The sequence below is a fragment of the Crocodylus siamensis genome, chromosome 1, assembly GCF_052110815.1.
Source record: "Crocodylus siamensis isolate JL-2025a chromosome 1, ASM5211081v1, whole genome shotgun sequence".
In the NCBI taxonomy this organism is placed as follows: Eukaryota; Metazoa; Chordata; order Crocodylia; family Crocodylidae; genus Crocodylus; species Crocodylus siamensis.
In genome coordinates this window covers 418,209,461-418,227,396 of record NC_143395.1, presented here as the reverse complement: position 1 = coordinate 418,227,396, position 17,936 = coordinate 418,209,461, and the positions used below count along the sequence as shown (strand labels likewise).

The following is a 17,936-nucleotide window of genomic DNA, read 5'->3' as shown; positions in this document are numbered from 1 at the left end:
ATGAATTGTAGAGCCAGTGCGGTCATGTAGGTCGTGGTCTTGGTCTCCCTCTCCCCTAGCGCCCGGTCAGGGCTGAGCAGAAGCCCTCCCCAAGCTCCCTCTCCCTGCCCTTAGGCATAGACCATCTGTTTCCAGCGTGCGCTGTATTCACTGTCCCTTCCTTGCCCACCCCCTTTACGCAGGTGGAGCAGCTAGAGGTATTTCAGAAAGAACAAGCTAAGCAGGTAACACATGCGAAGTGCCCGCTGCTTAAACGGTGACAGTGCATGACTCTAGCTGCTGCTGCTTCCCGCCACAGCTGCCGTCTCCTGTTGTGAACTGTTTGCAATGGGGACTTGGCTCTGGGTGGTCCCAGAGCGAGCCACGAGCGCTGGTTTGCTCCGAGTAACTGGCTTGGGCTCTCACCCCACTGTGGGGGGGCAGTGCCAGGGCCACGTGGTCTCTAACCCAAAGCCACCAAGTCCCATGTGTCTGCCCTAACATCGCCGAAACGTCTCGGCACACAGGTCAGCATGGCTTTCCTTTTCTCCTTTCCCGCTGCAGTAGCACAGCAGGAAGATAGCTGTGCAGGCTTTGTGCCCCTGGCAGCATCTGAGGGATGGGCACTGCCAGCCTGGTCCTCCCTCTTAATTGCTAGTCAGACCTGCCTTGCCCCCACCCTTCCAGAGGCTGAGCCTCAACTCTCTGGGGCTCTCCCATCCTTCAATAACAAGGCTGATGTTCCCTCCTGCAGCTGAGCTGCTATGCTAAGCTGAGTGCTCTGGTTCCAGCGAGGCACTTGATAAGGGAGCATCAACCAAGTGAGAGACCTTGGTGTAGATCCGCTCTGGAAAGTGGCCTTAAAAGCACCTCCCCTCTCAACCCCGCCTCAAGCGTCTGCTTCCTGTGTGCACCAGTGCTGCAGGGGCTGGCTGGCAGTTGCAGTCGAGGGCCTAGTGTCACCACAGTGCTGTCTCTGGTGACACTTGAGTTGGAAAGGAGCCCAGCTGGCCTGAGTCCAGAGCAGGTCCCAGCACCAGCTGTCGAGAAAGAGCATGCTCCCCTGGATGGCTTTAAAGTCCCCTGTCCCAGTGTCCAAGCTCACCTACATTCCTCAAACTTCTGTTGCATGGCGTCCCCTTCTAGGGCTGTGCGTATGTCAACCCTTTCTGCCCAGTCTGGGCCTTGTCAGCAAGCTTCTCGACTTGCGATCTGAAGTCAACCCCATGCCGAGCAAACCAGATTCCAATTCTAATACTGAATTCCCCAAACCTCCTCTCCAGAGGCTGGTCTGGGCCACACCAGTGAGGGTGACTATCCAGAGGGCACCAAAGACTCTCTTAATCCCTGGTTCTAGCTGCCTGTCAGGCCTTGTATGTGTATGTCACCTCCTCATGTTGACGCTTGGATAGCAAACAGTTGGCAATGGAGACAACTGCTGGAGCTTCTGGCCATGGGGGAAGATCTCTTGGGTCGTTGTGTAGTGTCTCTACATCTAACCCTCTCATTCCTCGCACTGGTTCCTCATCTCTGATCTTTATGGTTCCTCATCTCTGATCTTCATGGCTTAATGGACTTTGCTTCTAACATGACCCTGCTTTTCTCATGTAAATCAAGTGCTTGTGCCAAGAAAGACTAACAAGCTATTATGAGCTTCCAGAGCCTGCTAACCCACCCCCTGGGGTGCAAGCTCCAGCACTGGGGTTGCTGGAATGAGTTCTGCGAGCGGCTGCATTCTCTGCTGGGGAAGGTTAGGACTGTAGAGGACTTGGCATTGTGGACAGCCCTGAACTCCTCCAAGTGCAGCAGGGGTCCGAGCAGGTCTCAGGGCAGTCACGGAGGACTTGGACCTGGCTCATGAGGCAGGGGGTGGCACCAGCCAACCCTCTCATCTCTAGGAGGAGGCTGGGTCCCGTTAGTAGGGAGGCATGGATGCTGTGAGGTGGATTAGCATCTGCGGTTGGCTTGCATAAAGCCCCCGGCCCTGCAGTCCCCAAGGAAATGGTATGACTGACCCCTTCCTTTCCAGGTAGAGGAGCTGAACAAAAAGGTGGCCCAGCATGAAAGAGTCACTCGCGCCCAGCAGCAGAAAGTGAAGGTAGCCGAGGCGCGGGGTGGAGGGGTGCACAGAGCCTGCTGAATCCCGGGGGCTTTTGAGCAAACTCGGGAGGTGACGGCTGACTTCTCTCACTCCTGCTGCGTGTGGGGGTGGCCAGACAGAGCTGGGCATCATCCAAGCTGGGCACCATCTTGTCTTCTCCATCTGCCTCTGACTGTAGGTGCTGGAAGGGGAGCTCCAGGAAGAGACCAGTCGCCAGCAGAAGAATATCTCAGAGCTGCAGGAGCAGCTGGCCCAGAAGGAGCAGGCTGCAGAGCACTACAAGGCTCAGGTATGGAGAGCTGGCTCCCTCAGTGCCACTCCCTTTCCCCCAGGACCCTGGAGGGTTAGGATGGCTTGACTGCAGTGTGGTGCTGCTCCTTGCCCCTAGATGGAGAAGGCAAAGACTTTCTATGACGCCAAGAAGCAGCAGAACCAGGACCTGGCCGAGAAGCTGAAAGGGCTGGAGCAGCTGCAGACAGAGAACGCAGAGCTCAAGGCTGAGTCGGAGCGGCTGGCCAAGGAGCTGCAGCAGACCGTTCTGCAGGCCAAGGAGTCGGAGCTCAGCTGTAGGAATCTCAGCAGCCAGGTCCGCAGCCTGGAGGCTCAGGTATGCCCTTCTGTGTGGGGAGGCACCAGCTCCTTTCCTTCCATCTGACCTCATCAGACCCTGCTTTGGGGCATCCACTTGCCATTGCTAAGTTGTGGCTTGTGGTGCTCCTTGCTCTCCCAGCAAGCCCACAGCTAAGGAGAGGGCAGACTTCCAACCCAACATCATCCTTGTGGTGGGCAGTGGGGGGTCTCACTCTCGAGGTAGTGGGCGATGCTGTAGGTGACCAGCTTCCACCTACAGTCCTACAGTGTCTTTCCTGTGCTCTGACACTCTCCACTGGGCACATGGGACATCCGGGCTGCTCGGTTCTGCCAAGCCTCTGACCAGGAGACTCCTGCAGGAGCAGTGGGCTAAGGCCTGGGGGTGGTCTGAGCCCCTGGGACCCGGTTGGCTGATGGCTGTGGGCAATGGATCCTAAGACTGAAGCAGCTTGTCCCGTGAATGCCATGCCTTAGTGGGCACCAAGCCTATGCCCACAGCGCAGAGCCAGGCTGTAATTCCTGCTCCTTCTCCAGGGCCATGAGCTGAGCAGTGCTGCACACTCTGCAGACTAAAGAACTTGACCTCTTGCCTAGAACAGACCCTAGGTGTCTCGATTCCCAGCCTTTTGTCTGCAGCCAAGAGGCCATCCTTCCCCCCTTGTTACCTGCAGTTGCTGCCACATGCTCTAGGGAAGCACTAGCTCCACAAGAATATTGTTGCTGGAAGTTGGCCATGTCCCCTAGTCCCGCTAGTGGTGCTGGCTGGGCTGCATTTGCCCTCTAAGCTCATAGGAGCAGGACCTGGCTGGATCTGCTCTGTCCTAGAGTGTCCCCATGGCCTAGAGGGGTGGACAGGAGGGGGGTCCTACTGCACTTGAGCTGTGTGTCCAGTGAGGCTCACAAACCGTGCTCCATTCCCATGCAGCCTGTCTCACTGCCCCTCCCGCCCTGCCAGGTGGAGTTTGCAGATCGCCAGCTCCGGGAGCTGGGCAAGTCCCAAGTGGCTGCAGACTCCCTGAAGAGCCGAGACCCCTTCAGTCAGCACCCCGGTGACATCAGCACCGACAGTCTGGACCTGAGCAGCGATGAGTTGCAGCCGCTCAACTCCACCAGGTACCTGGGGAGCGGGGATCCCGGGGGCCTCTGACTGGGGGAGGGCATTGGCTGTGCTGATCTGTCATTGGGGTCCCCTACCTCCCACAAGCCATGCCAGTGGTTCTCTGCTCCCCACTAAATCCAGGTTGGGTGCCCCCGCCCTGCCCAGGCCGGGGGCTGCCACATCACGCTGTGTTCCCTCCCTGTAGGAAACCGGGCCGCTCCAAGTCAGAGACCTCCGCTGTGCCCGACAGCGCCGAATCGATCACGTCCCAGCGCCTGCCGCGGAAGGTGGAGTCCCTGGAGAGCCTCTACTTCACACCCATCCCCAGCCGCACCCAGTCCAAGCTGGAGAGCAGCCTGGGCTCCCTGGGTGACCTGTCACTCGACTCTGGCTGCAAAACCCGCTCGGCGCGCCGGCGCACCACGCAGATCATCAATATCACCATGAGGAAGGTAACACGGGCCAGAGGCACCCCAGGTTCACACCCCCGGCAGCACCAGGAAGGATTTCTTTGGTGTTCCCTGACCTTCTTGCTTCAAAAGCTGGCTCAGGACCCGGCACCATAGGCCCCCTCCAGGATGCTGAGCCCTCCCTGCAGGCAGTCCCATGCCAAAGAACCCCTGGGATGTCTGGCACGTGGGAGGGCAGCAGAGGAGCACCAGTTGCACAGGGTGTCCGCCTCACACTGACCACCCTGGGGGACAGTGGTTTCTGCTCCCTTCCTGTCGACCAACTCCCATGTACTGAGGCATCCGCTGTCCCAGCCCGCAGTGAGCTGGAGAGGCGGCTGGGTCGGCCAAGATTTGGTTGCCTACCTGAGGTTAAGTGGGTCTGCCGTTTGGCAGGGGTCACACTCTGGCTGGCCTCCTGTTCTAACCCCTGGCTTCCCCCTGCAGAAGGAACCCGACAGCGCTGCCGACACGTCTTTCTACAGCCTCCGGTCAGAGCTGTCCCAGAAGAGCCCCCTGGCCAAGGGCAGGCTGCGCTCGGGGGTCTCCACCCGCTCGCTCACCAGCTGCCCCTCTCGGGAATCCCTCGCCAAGCCAGAAGCCACCTCCCCTGAAGAGACCCCGGGCAACTCTGCGCTGCTCAGCCTGCCTGGCTACCGGCCTGCCACCCGCAGCTCCCTGCGCCACTCTCAGGCGGGCAGCAGCACCAGTCTCGGTGAGCTTGGGCTCCATGGGGGCGTTGAAATGCTTGGCTAGCGGCCTACGAATGTGGCACTGAGGTGGAGGCTCAGCCCAGGCCATGGTGTAGGTCTGTCTGAGGGGCAGCTTGGAAGTGGCTGCATGGGGTCAGGGTTCCCTGGCAAAGCCATGTGGAGAGGATTTTTGTAGTGTGTGGGTGGTAGCATTGTGGCCTGTGGGAGCTGGCGAAGGCCCGGGGCGGAAGTCCCACCTCTGCGCCAGGGCCTCGGGCGTGCTGATGCTTCCTGCTCTGGTTTGCAGGCCGGAGCAGCCTCTACCTGGGCACGTGCCAAGACGAACCAGAGCAGCTGGACGACTGGAACCGCATCGCCGAGCTGCAGCAGCGCAACAGGGTGTGTCCTCCCCACCTGAAGACCTGCTACCCCTTGGAGACGAGGGTAAGAGCCGGGGAGACCTGGGGAAGCACAAGCTGCTTACCTGCCCGACCTGATCATCCTCTGCTCTAGGGCCAGGCGAGGCTGCTCAACTCCTGGCAGTTTCCCTGCAGCTCCTGGGTTTGAGGACTTCCATGCAGTGGTCTGGTAACAGGCTGAAGCCACAAGGAGCTGCCCATCCTGGATCTAGTGAGGGTTCCCCGCAGTTGCCCATGGCTTTCAGCTTTGTTCTTCCAGGCCATGTCCACTTCAGTGTGTGCTTCTCCAGCTGGGATCCCTTCCTGTAGCACCCTGTCCATCTTCCCTTCCCTCTGCGGGACAGAGAAGCCATAGACTGCTTTAGCAACAGTATCCAGCCCCCTGCGGGGGGGACGGTAGTGAAGATGGCTTCTTTGATGCCCAACGTGCACAGATGCTGCGGTGACAGGCCTGTGCACCCTCAGGCTGCCCCTCACTTATTTCCTCCACGCCTGCGTGTTTTTGCAGCCCTCCAGCTCCTTGACGGCCATCACAGACGAGGATGTGAAAACAGGCGACCCGCAGGAGACGCTGCGCCGGGCCAGCATGCAGCCCTCGCAGATCGCCGAGGCCATGGGCCCCCGCCACAGCACGCTCGGCACCAGCTGGCGGGGAGGCATCACCACCCGGCAGCAGAGAAAGCGGCTCTCGGGCGAGTCTCACCAGGGCCCAGACACCCCTGAGGTGAGACCAGCGGAGCCTGGGGCATGGAGCTGCAAGTGCTACGTGCAGCCTTTGCTCCTGCACCTCTGCTGGATCTTGCCAGCCCCCTCCATTGCCTCCGCTGCTGTCTGCCCCACATGTGCATGCTTCTAGTGGATATGTGTGGGCACTGACTCGTTAGGTGGGTGGGCAGGGAGAGGGGACTTACCTCCCTGGTCCTCAATCCCTCCTTCTTTCCGTAGTCCAAGAAGTCAACCAGTTGCTTCCCGCGTCCTCAGACCCCCAAGGACCGCAACGAAGAGCGCAAGCGCAGCACCCAGGGCAGCAAAAAGAGTGAGTTGCAGGGAGCCAGCAAGCAGGTGAGTGCCTAGTCTGCCAGGTGCCGGGCTGGCTTGCCTGGCAGAGATGTATCTGAGTGGTCAGGATCGGGGCTGGGTGCGCTGCTCCAGCTCCTGCCCCACTGCTCTCCTGCTGGGGAGTGAGGAGGCTTTGCAGGCACTAGGAAGCGGGGCCGGCAGTGCCGTGCTAAGCATGGAGGCCCCCTCTCTGCCCCTGCAGTCAGAGAGGCGCCAGTCCATGGCATTCAGCATCCTGAACACACCCAAGAAGCTGGGGAGCAGCTTGCTGCGCCGTGGGGCCAACCGGAAAACCACTCCCAAGAACTCCCCGCATGGCAGCACCCGGCGCTCCCCCCGCATTGCCACGGCCAAGTCACCCAAGGGCAAGGTATGGGGACCCCGGAGCTGGGCAGGGTGGGGCAGGGCGGCCTGTGTCAGCACCACCATTGGGCGCCTGTTCCCCTGCACTGCCCCCAGTTAGGGACTTTTCAGTCACCAGCCTGAGCTCCTGTGCTCCCCAAGCCCGAGGAGGGCTGCCACGAGCCCTGTTCCAGGCCATCCCTGCGTGCAGGATTGCTGTGCTCCTCCTTGAGGGGAAGAAGAGGTTTGTCTTAACCGGAGGGATACGGTAATTTGGGGGCTTCAGGCATTCCCTGGGGGCCCCTGGCTTGAGGCAGCATGTAGTCAGCCCGAGGCCAGGTCATGCAGCGGCATCCCTGGGGCCCCTACTACTGTGTCCCCCTTCCTCCCGCTTCCCAGTTCTCGGGCCTGCCCTGGGGAAGCTGAAGGGTGGCAGCAAGGCCCTGCGGCTGGGCCTGGCTCAGAGACGTGAAGCTGGTCCCTGCGCGCTGCACCTCTGCTGGGTGCAGAGGCCTTCAGGGAGGCACCTGGAGAGGCTGAGATGTGCCAGGTCTGGCTGCAAGTGCTGTGGGACGCACGAGCTCCCCTCACTTCAGCCACCTCCTGGCCCTGCTGGGCCTGCAGCAACTCCCGCCCTCGCCAGCAGGTCTAAGCAGCCTCTCTCTCCCTCAGGCCAACCACAAGTCGCTTAAGGACATGAAATTCTAAGCGCACTCCTGGCTGCGCTGCCTGCCTGGGCAGAGGCTGCCCTGGGCACTTTCACCTCCAGCCTGTCGCCAGCCGCCTTCCATCTCGCCGCCACTGCCCTCTCTCCCTCCCTGCTCAAAAGCCGCCAGCAGGGCTGCCCCGATGGACGCTGCCGGAGGAGAGGAGAGGAGAGGAGAGGAGGGGGACAGAGGGGCCTGGACTCCAGCTGTGACAAGTGCCCAGACACCGCCCCTGCACTGAAGTCATGCCAGGCAGGTACCGTCCCACATGCCTGAGCAGAGTCTGTGGGGAGCGCCCCAGCTCCCTGCGATGTGGAGGGGGCTGTGGAGGTGTCGGCACCTCAACTCCCTTCTCCGGCCGTCGGAGGATGCAGCGTGCCTGGCGTGCAGAGCAGAGGCCAGCAGTGGGCACCGCTGCCCTGCGTGGCCCAGTTCTCCTAGCTCCTCCCCCCATCAGAACCCCGTTTGCCTGCCACGGGATGTGGCTTTCCCAGCAGGGCTGCCTTGTATCCCCTACGGCCCTGCTTGCGGCGCTGGGGGCAGTGCTTGTACAGAGCCCGGGAGCCAGCAGGCTGCCACGCGCTGGCCCTGGCACTAGTATCATGTACGTACTAATTCCTTATCATGAACATATCTCCAGTGTGCACTTGGGCCTCGCTTGCCTGGCAGCTTCTCGCAGGGCCCGTAGCGGGGGCTCCCTGCTCCATAGTAGCTCCTCACTCGGCCTCCCCTGCCCAGACCCATCTCCTCAAGCGCTGGAGGGAGCCGGGTCTTCCCTGCGTCGACATGAAGCGCACAGGGCTGACCAGAGCCACGTCCCTAGGGCAGGCCACTGCCATGTGGGCTGTGGCCATGGGGCATCTCCCTCCACAGCAACTTCTCGTGGCCTGGCAGCCCCGGAAGTGCCTGCAGCGGATCCAGACGGGCAGCCCTGTGGCAGGGCTGCTGGCTGTGTGCAACTTGCCTGGCCCTAGGGGCACCAGGATTGTGACCTTAATGGGACAGGAGAGCAGGAGCAGTAGAGCCCTGGTATCCCCGCAGGGACCCTCACATCTCTCGGTGTAAGTAGGGTTCGGTGGCTATGCCTTGGCTCCCTGCCCTGCCTGCAGGTACGAGCCATGCCAGGAAGGTGCCCCTCGTTTCCTTGACCCAAAGCTGCAGCATCCCCTGTCCTCGTGTCTCTCACAAGCAGCGGCTTCTCCAGCCCCCAGCGGGGGTGTGGCAAGGGCAGGGAGAGGCACCTGCAGAAGGGACCCCTCTGGGCAGCCCCCCAGCCCCTGCCTCCTTGGCCCAGCCAGCAACAAAACGTTTTTAAATGTTTCTACTCTGTAAATAAACTGTATTTTTCTCCTGAGGCCTCATCTCTGAACTGCTTTGCAGCCAGCTCCACCTTCCTCCCCGGGGCCCCCTGCTCAGGGCGTTGGCACAGCGGAGCGCTGGCCCCAGGCTTCAGGGCTCATGGCAGCCCAAGGAGCCGGCACACGTTTGAACAGGAGAGCCTGGGGGAGCTCGTCCAGCTGCACCATGTGCCAGTTGTGCCTCCGCACTCCGGGAAGGGCCAGCTGCGTTCACCTACCCCCCTGCCCTGGGGCAGAGGATGGTGCAGCACTGGGGCAGCTGCAGTGGTGGTGGGGGGGTGCAGGTTTGAATAGCTGCTCTGTGCCTATAACCCTGTGTCGCCTCTCTTCCCCTCCTGCAGCACCACCTGTGCACACCCCCGTCCTGCCCTGGGGCACATCACCAACCAGACAAACCCAGCCTGGGTCCCAGCATGTCTGGTCCCAGCAGGGCCTGGACCTCTCGGCTGCTTTCCAAACTCCTTGCTGGGTCTGTACCCCTGGAGCAGCCCCAGCTTGGCGTTGCCACCAGCACGACCCCAGCAGAGGAGCGTGGCTGGAGCTGAGACGTGCGTGGCAGGGAGGTCCTAGGCTTTTTCTGCCCCGAGACACTTGGTACAAGGCGGGAGGGAATTTGCCATGGGAAGGGTCTTTATTGAGCTGTCCCCTAAGGGGAAAGAGGTGGCGCCTGCCCCTGGCTTCAGCCCCTAATTGCACGGCCTGTCACCCGGCTGCTCTGCTGCCCAGGGACGAGGGGACCTGGAAGAGTCAGAAGCGCAAGTGCTTCTTGCGGCCCAGTGCGCAAGGCTTTCCAGCCACCCCCATCCACCTGCCAGCTGGGCTGGTCTGGGGCTGTGGGCCCAGGGCCATTAGGTGCACAAGGAGCCTTGTCTGGCTGCCGCGTGAAGGGGCATGGTGGAAGCGGCACAGGGCCAGGGCTCTACCCAGTCCTGTCCAGTGCCATCGGGGTGCAGTATCTCGACCAGCCAGCACACGAGCGTCCTGTCTGGGAAGGCGCTCTTCGTCTCGCGTGACATGGAGTAGTTTGTCCCTGCAAGGGGGGGCAGAAGTAGGTGTGGGGCTCTCTGCTGGGGGTTGCAGCGCTGGAGCAGGGGGTGGGTGTCAGTGAGGTGGGGCTGGGGGTGCACTTACCCAGGGCAGGTCTTGGGAGTGGTTTGAGGGGGTAGATGATCTCCGGGAGCAGCTTGGAGCTCGCGTCTGAGGGCAGAGAGCGGCTGGTGAAGCGGGGAAGGGGATCTGGGACTGGGCACTGCCCTGCCTGGCTCCTGGGGTAGGGCACTGGCTGTACAGGCAGGGAAACTGAGGCATGGCATGGGCAGGGGCCAGACTCAGCCCAGGTGCTCCACCTGGGATCCCCACCCCCGCCTGGGCAGGCTCTGGCCACAGCCTCACCCCAACCTGCCCGCGCCTCACCTGCGTGGCGGAGCTGGATGCAGCCGCAGAGCAGGACGAGGGGGAGCTGCGCGCCCGCTCTCCTGGGACCTGCAACCAGAAGAGGAGGCAACGCTGAGCCTGGTAGGGGGCGGGGGGAGAGGGAGCTGGGCGGGGGGTAAACTGACCCTTCACCATGCCTCAGTTTTCCTACCTGTGCAGCAGGCAGAGGGGTCTTCCCTGTACCTGCAAAGCCCTCTAGCTGTTCCCCAGTCCCACCACATCCCCCACAGCTGCCTATCCTCCCTCTCCCCCAGTCCTCCTGCATCTGGAAGGGGGCTTGGACCCCCCTCCCACGCCAGCAGCAACCCTAGCGCAGCAAGGCAGGGCCGGGGGCAGCCCCTGTGTCCAGGGGCCCTACCTGCCGCCGGGCCTGGGCTGCACATCCTGCCAGCTGGCTCCAGGCTTTGGAGGTGGCATCTTATAGAGCCGAGGCCCTGCCTAGCCGGAGCTGACTTGCAGACACTGGACCAAGGGGAACCCTGGCAGCCCGGGGACTGTGAGGGACGTGGCAAGTTGCCTTCACAGGTCCGAAAGTTGGAAAATGCATCAGTGCTGGCACCTGCTGAGCTGGGCAGGGTGAGGACGGAGTGGGGGCCGCCTGGCCAGGGCTGAGGGCACAAGGGTAGGGTGGCGGGGAGAAGTCGTGGCAAGGGGCCAAAGCCTGGGGAGCTGAGTGCTGCTGTGTTGCCAAGCAAAATGAGCCCAGCTGCGCTGGACTGGGATCCCCAATGCAGGCCATGGAGGGGCCTCAACTTCCCTGCAACTGCTGCCCTGCACAGCCTTGGTCATGTCCCTCCCCATGATTTCCTTGGGCCCATCTCTGCCTGGGGGGATGAGGTGGGCAGGGTGCCCATCCTCCTCCCCATATGGGCACCATGTCACCCTGACCCAGCCCCACCTCAGGCCCAGTCCCTGCCCCTCCTCCAAGGCCCTCCCTATAGTGTCGGTGGGGAGCAGCCTCGCTGGCCCCTGATGGAGGCAGGGCCCCATGCACCCCTCTGTGCGAGCGGCTGAAGGGAACGCCAGGGCCATCATGTCCTCCAGGCCCCGGCCCGTGTCCCCACAAGACGTTCTCCTGTGGGTACGGGGACTGCATAAAATCACTGTGCAGGAGAGAGAAGGGTCAGACGCAGAGTCACAACTTTTGAGCGTTTTTTTTGTAAATATATATCTCTATCTCTGTATCTAAAGAGATATGGATATAACGGTCACATATAGATGCACACACCTAGTCACTGCATTCGTACCCCGCCATGGGAACCCGTGCACCCATTACATACAACCCTCACGCCTGCCGAACAGTGCTCCCACACACCCATCCGCAAGGCATTATCTCCCTTAAAAACCCTTGTCTCTTACTCCTGTCCCCGAATCCAGGGTTTAAAACTCGGTTCATTTGCTGTTGCTTTTGCTGGAGGACCTGCAGCTGTTGTTGCCCTCATCGTCGTCCTCCGATCCGGTTGTCTCGAGGTCCTCTTTGCTGGCGCTCTCCGTTTCCCCGCTGCAGGGTCGTGAAAGACCCTGAGCCGAGTGTCCCTCTGCCAGGTGGGTTTGGCTGCGTCCTCGCTGCTGCCAATTTGTGGTAGTGGGCCTCGCACTCGCTCGGAGCCACTGGGGTGCAGTCTACCCCCTCGAGGTCCACGGGTGTGCTTGTCAGGAGGTGGCTGCACCTCCACGGGGCGCTCCTCACGCACCACGTGACCTGGTCGAAGCGGGCGGACGAGCTCCCCTGGTGTTTCGGCAGATGTCCACATAGCGCCGTCTCTGGTCAGCGGTCTGAGCCCTGTTGCTGCTTCGCAGAGCCGCTTTACCTTCTTCCACACCTCCTTACAGGAGGTGCCACTAGTCTCCTTGGCAGATTGCCCTTGGGCAGCTGGGTCTCCCCGGTTGCCCTTCTCTACATCTCTGGGCCTCAGTGGGAGGGCTCGGTGGGCTATCCACCAGTTCAGGTCTCTGCGGTCTTTTATATGTTTCCTCACGCCGTGACAAGCATCGCCCCGGAGCAAGCCCACGATGCATCTCACCGCCTCCTGCATCTTCTTGTGGCTGGCCATGGTTGTGGGGCCTGCACGCTGCAGCCTGTGCCCACTGCACGGCTCGACCAGGGTTGTGTGGCTCCCCAGCGGGTTCGCGAGCCAGTCGGACCGTTGGTCAGCATGAAAACCCCCTGCTGTCTCAGGAGGGGTCCTGCAAAATATCTCACGAGCCCGACTGTGTTGGACCGTGCACCTGTCGCCAGTTTGCAGCTCCAGGTCGCGTACGTTGCCCACAGGAACAGGAGGATGTCTGGCATGCCCCTTTCCCCCAGCCCGTTTCGTCTTGTGCAGGGTCTTCCTAGCTGCCTTCGCCCATGTGGATCCCCGCAAGAAAATGCACGTGGCTCCCTGGATCCTGTGGGTGAACTGCTCGGATGTGGGCAGGACCTGGGCCGTGTCCAAAGCACCAGCACGACGCTGCCTCCACAAGTGCCAGTCACCCCCCAGAGAGAGGCAGTGCAAGTGCTGCGGACCCAGCTTCTGCTTTCTCTTCACCTCTGACATTTCCCATGTTTTCTTGCCACTCAGCTCAGGATTGAAGACCCAGCCCCTGCACCCTGCTGCCCTCGGGCTTACTCCTGGATGCACGGGTACCAGCCAGGGCAGCCATGCCAGGAAGGTGCCCATGGTTCCCATGACCCAAAGCTGCAGCATCCCCTATCCTCCTCATGTCTGTCCCACGAGCGGTGGCTTCACCCCCAGTGGGGGAGTGCAGAGGGGACCCAGACCTTGCCCCCCGCTCCCTGTGCCTGTGCTCCTTTCCCCGGCAGTGGCCCCTGCTCAGGTGTTGGCACAGCGGAGCGCTGGTCCTGGGCTTCAGGGCTCGCGGCAACCCAGGGAGCCCGCACCTGTTTGAATGGGGGAAGCTTGTCCAGCTGCAGCATGTGCCTGCTGTGCCCCCATCCTCCCCCATTCGCCCACCCTCCTGCCCCATTCCCCTCCTGCAGCACGGCCTGTGCACACCCTGTCCTGCCCCGGGGCACAGCGCCACCCAAACACACTGGAGCCCAGGCTCGGTTCATCTGGTCCCAGCCGAGCCCGCGACCCGCTTTGGCTGCTTTCCAAGCTCCGCGCTGTGCCTGCGTCCCTGGAGCAGCCCCAGCCTGGCACTGCCAGCAGCATGACCCCGTCTCTCCCACCCAGCTCCTTTCCAGAGCTTTGTTTAGTCCAGCCCCTCCTGCAATGCCCTAACTGCCTGAACGGGAGACTTTAGACCAGCCCCGATCGTAATCTCCCCACAGTGATGTTGAAATGGGGGCATGGGCTCGGCTGTGCGTCGGGAACCTAGCGCAGGACGGTTTATCAGAGTCCTCCAGACAAGATGGGCCCCTTTCAGGTGCTTCCAGCTGGACACCCAAGGACGGCAAAAATATCAGCCATGTTTAAAACATTGGCTGTGAAGTGCAGGCTGCATTGGTCAGAAAGAAGTTCACAAACCTGGAGTTTGCTGGGCTCAGTTTTTAAGTTAAAAAAAAAAATCTTCCTTTCGAGCACATTTTAACCTTAAAAGCTCCAAGCCTTTTACAGGGTGCACGCAAGTGCAAAGCCACCTCTGGGGTAGGAGTAAGGTAAAAAGGGAGAAAAGTTGCCAGAGGCTCTTCCCACCCCGAGACACTTGGTAGGAAAAGCAGGAGGGAATTTGCCACGAGTGGGGTCTTTATTGAAGTGTCCCCTTAAGGGGAAGAGGTGCCGCCCGCCTCAGGCTCCAGCGCCTTCTAGTCGCGTGGCCCATCATCCAACTGCTGCTGCCCAGGGATGAAGCGCAGCTGGTCCTGGCGGCCAAGCACGCGAGGCTTTCCAGCCATGCCCGGTCACCCGCCAGCCAGGAGCCTTGGAGCAGAGCCCGGAGCCACCAGGCCCAGGGTGCGTGGTGCACGAGCAGTCTTGTCCTGCTCCCGCCTGCAGGGAGGTGGTGGTGGCGGTGGCAGAGGAGTGGGGCCTGGGCTCGGCCTGGCAGGAAAGGCAGCTGCGGTGTGATGCTGATCCCCAGGGCTGGCCCCTGTCTTCAGCTATACCGGCTGGAGAAAGGTGCTGGGTGAGAGCCAGGCTCGTGGGGCGCCCTGGACACTGTCCCCTGTGCACGCAGCGCAGGCTCGGCCTTCCCCTCAGCTCCAGCAGCTGGGGAGCCCACCGACCCAGCTCGGTGGGGAAATGCGGCTGCCTCTGGGGTGACACACGGCAGCACAGGCACCTCAGGGCTCTCACCTGTCCCAGCCTGGGCCCTCTGTGCCTGCTGCTTCCTCTGTCGCGGGCTGCCACTGGAGGGTGGCGGTGGCCAGCCCGGCAGGGCTCTTCACCACACACATGAACCAGGTGCTCAGGTCCTGTTCGGAGAAGGCCTTGAATCGCAGCTCCCGCTGCAACACAACGCCGGTGCCCACGGGCTCCTTCCTGCAGACGGAGACATGGATGAGCCTCGAGCATCCCTCACAAGAGCCGCGCCGTGCCCTTGAATGGCCTAGTGCTGGGCACCGGCGGGAGCCCCAGCCCCAGGAGCCAGCCCCGGGGGTCCCGCCAAAGCGGCCTGGCACTCACTGCACGGCTCCTTCCTGCACGGCGCCGTCAGGGTACAGTTTCTCTACGAAAGAGCGGTTCGCCAGCCAGTACATGAGGGTCATGTCCGGGAATGCGCTCTTTGCCTTGCACGACACAGAGAAGTTTGCCCCTGCGGGGGTGGAGGGGCAGAAGCAGGTGTGAGGCTCTCTGCTGGGGGTTGCAGCGCTGGAGCAGGGGGTGGGTTGGGGGTGCGCTTACCCAGGGCAGGTCTTGGGAGTGGTTTGAGGGGGTAGATGATCTCCGGGAGCAGCCTGGAGCTCGCGTCTGAGGGCAGAGAGCGGCTGGTGAAGCAGGGAAGGGGGTCTGGGACTGGGCACTGCCCTGCCTGGCTCCTGGGGTAGGGCACTGGCTGTACAGGCAGGGAAACTGAGGCACAGCGTGGTCTGGGGCCAGGCTCAGCCCAGGTGCCCCAAAGGGGACCCTGCTTCTCCCCCCGCCTGGGCAGGCTCTGGCCACAGCCTCACCCCAACCTGCCCGCGCCTTACCTGTGCGGCAGAGCTGGATGCAGCCGCAGAGGAGGACAAGGGGGAGCCACGTGCCTGCTCTCCTGGGACCTACAACCAGAAGAGGAGGCAACGCTGAGCCTGGTAGGGGGCAGGGGGAGAGGGAGCTGGGTGGGGGCAGTGATCCTGGAGCCCTGCTCCCAGCCAGAATAAGCTGTCCCTTCACTGTGCCTCAGTTTTCCCACTTGTACAATGGGCAGAGGGGTCTTTCCTATGCCTGCAAAGCCCTCTAGCTGCTCCCCAATCCCACCACATCCCCCACAGCTGCCCCTCCTCCCTCTCCCCCAGTCCTCCTGCATCTGGAAGGGGGCTTGGACCCCCCCCCCCCATGCCAGCACCGACCCCATTGCAGCAGGGCAGGACCGCGGGCAGCAGGAGCGCTGAGTCCTGCCCTTGCCTGCCGAGCCCTACCTGCCCCTGGGCTGCACATCCTGTCTGCTGGCTTAGCTGGCTTGGGACGTGGGAGGCAATAGCTTATAGAGCTGAGGCTCCGCCTGCACAGAGCTGACTCACAGGCACCGGGCCAAGGGGAAACCCTGCTGTGGTTTTTCCAGTAGCCCCGGCACTTACGGGTGAGCCACAGGGAATGGGCCGGGCCAGGCCCTGGGAGTGCCAGGGTCTTCAATGCCTGGCAGGGGCTACAGGGCCAGTGGTATGGGGCAGCTACTGGGGAACCCCCCCATAGTTAGTCACCTCCAGTTCCATTTTCAGCAACCGGCTTTCTTGCCTGCGTTGCCTGCCGGGCCAGCCTCCGGCTTCTTTCTGTTCCCTCCAGGCCGGACCGGGCGGCGCACCCACTGCAGGTACTGCCGCAGCTGACAAAGGTTTTCAAGCCGAAAGTTTCCTAAGAGAGCTTTTTATGGGCTTGGTGTTTTTTCCATAATCAACTTATCAACACAAGAGAAGCCATCACACAGCGTGAGTAGCAGATCTCCCACACACCCTCTTTATGTTTCCCGGTTGCCTGCCTCCCACCCTGGACCGGCGGGCAGCTTCCCTGTGGGGAACGGCCCGGGACCTGCTCCTTCCCCTTCTTCCGGCAGGGAAGCATTGGGACAGGGCTGCAGCTGGGAGGGAGCCCCACAACCCCCAACATGCCCTCTGCCCCCCCCACAACCACACTCCCCCATACGCACCCACACCCCACACACGCCATGCACACAAACTGCATGTAGCACACACGAGACAGATACACCCCCCCATCCCACACACCCAACGCACACCGTGCACCCCCCCCAGCAATATGCAAAGCAAAGACTGCTCTGACGCAATCCCCTCTATATACACTACGCAAACACAGATCATGGCAAAATAGGTATTTTAATTGTATTAAAAATGTATACGTGCGACTGTAGGCATTTGAGTTTTGGTGGAGGAGCTGGTCTTTCCCTGGCTCTAAGATGACAACCCCTTCTCCTCCCAAAAGGAGTCTTTTGTTGGGGGGTGGGGCAAGGGGAGGGATGTCCAGGGGGCAAAGGTCAGGGGTTAGAGGGTGGGACTTATGGTGACAAGGGGGCAGGGCACATGCCAAGGGGAGGGGCTACATACGCAGTACTCCGCGGCTCACCAAAACTCATTAAGCGGCCCTCGCCGGAAATACTTGTCCGCCCCGGTGTGTGGGGTCCCAGTGCACCCGGGAAGGTCAGGGGGCTCCCTGTTGCTTCGGTGTCTCCCCGAGGATTGATGCCCGCGTCAGCGCAGCGGGGCGCTCCTGCACGGGCCTGTCCTGGGCTCAGCTGCCTCGGGGCGTCGGAGGCAATGTCTTGTAGAGCCGAGGCCCGGCCTGCGCGGCGCTGACTCGAGGGTCCGCTCTCGTCCTCCCAGAGTCCCTGGCGCTCGCCAGTGAGCCATGGGGAATGGCCTGGCCAGGCCCTGGGCGTGTCAGGGTCCTCGATGCCTGTCAGGGGCTACGGGGCCAGTGGTATGGGGGAGCTACTCGGGGACCCCCATGGTTAGCCCGTGCCCTGCCAGCGGCTCACAGTCAGGTGTGGCCCGGCCGTGCCCGCTCCGTCATGCCCAGCTGACTGTGTGTGGCCCGGCTCCGCCTGTCAGCTGCTCCAGCACCGTGCTCACCCAGCCAGGAAGTACTTGTGCCAGGGAGACAGCCCATGGGACTCTCCTGGCCATCCCCTGTCACCTGTTAGGCCCCTGCACCACTGTGCCGGGCTGTATGCAGGAGCACAGGCAGTGTGGTCCAGTGGTTAGAGCAGGGGGGCAGGACCTGCACAGTGGGGGAGCTTCTGCCTGGCTGTGGGGGCAGGGAGAGGCTGGGTCCAGGGGATGCTGGGGAGGAGGCGGCTGTCGGGGCACTGGGGCTGCTGCCTCCGGCTGACCCCGCACCCTGGGGCCGCCTGGGGTCTGCCGCACCATGCCGGGAGCACTGCAGCCGTGGCGGACGGGATGGGGTGGGGGGGAAGAGGCAGGTTGGCTTCACAGCTCCGAAACTTGGAAAATGCAGCAGTGCCGGTGCCTGCTGAGCTGGGCAGGGCAAGGATGGAGTGGGGGTCCTGGTCAGGGCTGAGGGCACATGGGGCAGGGTGGGGGCAGAAGCCTGGGAAGCAGGTGCAGGGTACAAATGCTGCCCTGCTGCCAAGCAAATTGAGCCTGGGAG

At 62.1% G+C, this 17,936-nt stretch overlaps 2 protein-coding genes across 10 annotated transcripts in view; one reads left to right on the top strand and one right to left on the bottom strand.

The window, feature by feature from the left end:
* NUMA1 (nuclear mitotic apparatus protein 1) overlaps positions 1-8,792 on the top strand; it is a 43,216-nt gene extending 34,424 nt beyond the window's left edge. For 4 of the 9 annotated variants that reach the window (XM_090030851.1, XM_090030850.1, XM_090030852.1 and 1 more), the window contains 11 exons: positions 183-224; positions 2,009-2,077; positions 2,259-2,369; positions 2,469-2,687; positions 3,627-3,784; positions 3,976-4,222; positions 4,667-4,934; positions 5,219-5,355; positions 5,839-6,054; positions 6,276-6,392; positions 6,592-8,792. In XM_090030851.1, the coding sequence (XP_089886977.1) occupies positions 183-224; positions 2,009-2,077; positions 2,259-2,369; positions 2,469-2,687; positions 3,627-3,784; positions 3,976-4,222; positions 4,667-4,934; positions 5,219-5,355; positions 5,839-6,054; positions 6,276-6,392; positions 6,592-6,852 (1,845 nt within the window). In that variant the 3' untranslated portion in view covers positions 6,853-8,792. The remainder of the gene's footprint in view (positions 1-182; positions 225-2,008; positions 2,078-2,258; positions 2,370-2,468; positions 2,688-3,626; positions 3,785-3,975; positions 4,223-4,666; positions 4,935-5,218; positions 5,356-5,838; positions 6,055-6,275; positions 6,393-6,591) is intronic. The other 5 variants (XR_016439672.1, XR_016439671.1, XM_090030854.1 and 2 more) reach the window with 5 other exon arrangements.
* A 751-nt stretch (positions 8,793-9,543) lies between these two features.
* On the bottom strand, positions 9,544-16,367 carry IL18BP (interleukin 18 binding protein). The gene is made up of 8 exons (XM_090054958.1): positions 15,737-16,367; positions 15,308-15,376; positions 15,021-15,086; positions 14,802-14,931; positions 14,472-14,657; positions 10,210-10,278; positions 9,928-9,993; positions 9,544-9,826 (listed from the first exon to the last, which is right to left on the bottom strand). Exons 1-8 carry the CDS (start codon positions 15,753-15,755, stop codon positions 9,544-9,546), a joined length of 888 nt encoding a protein of 295 aa, XP_089911084.1. The 5' UTR covers positions 15,756-16,367.
* Positions 16,368-17,936: the final 1,569 nt, after the last annotated feature.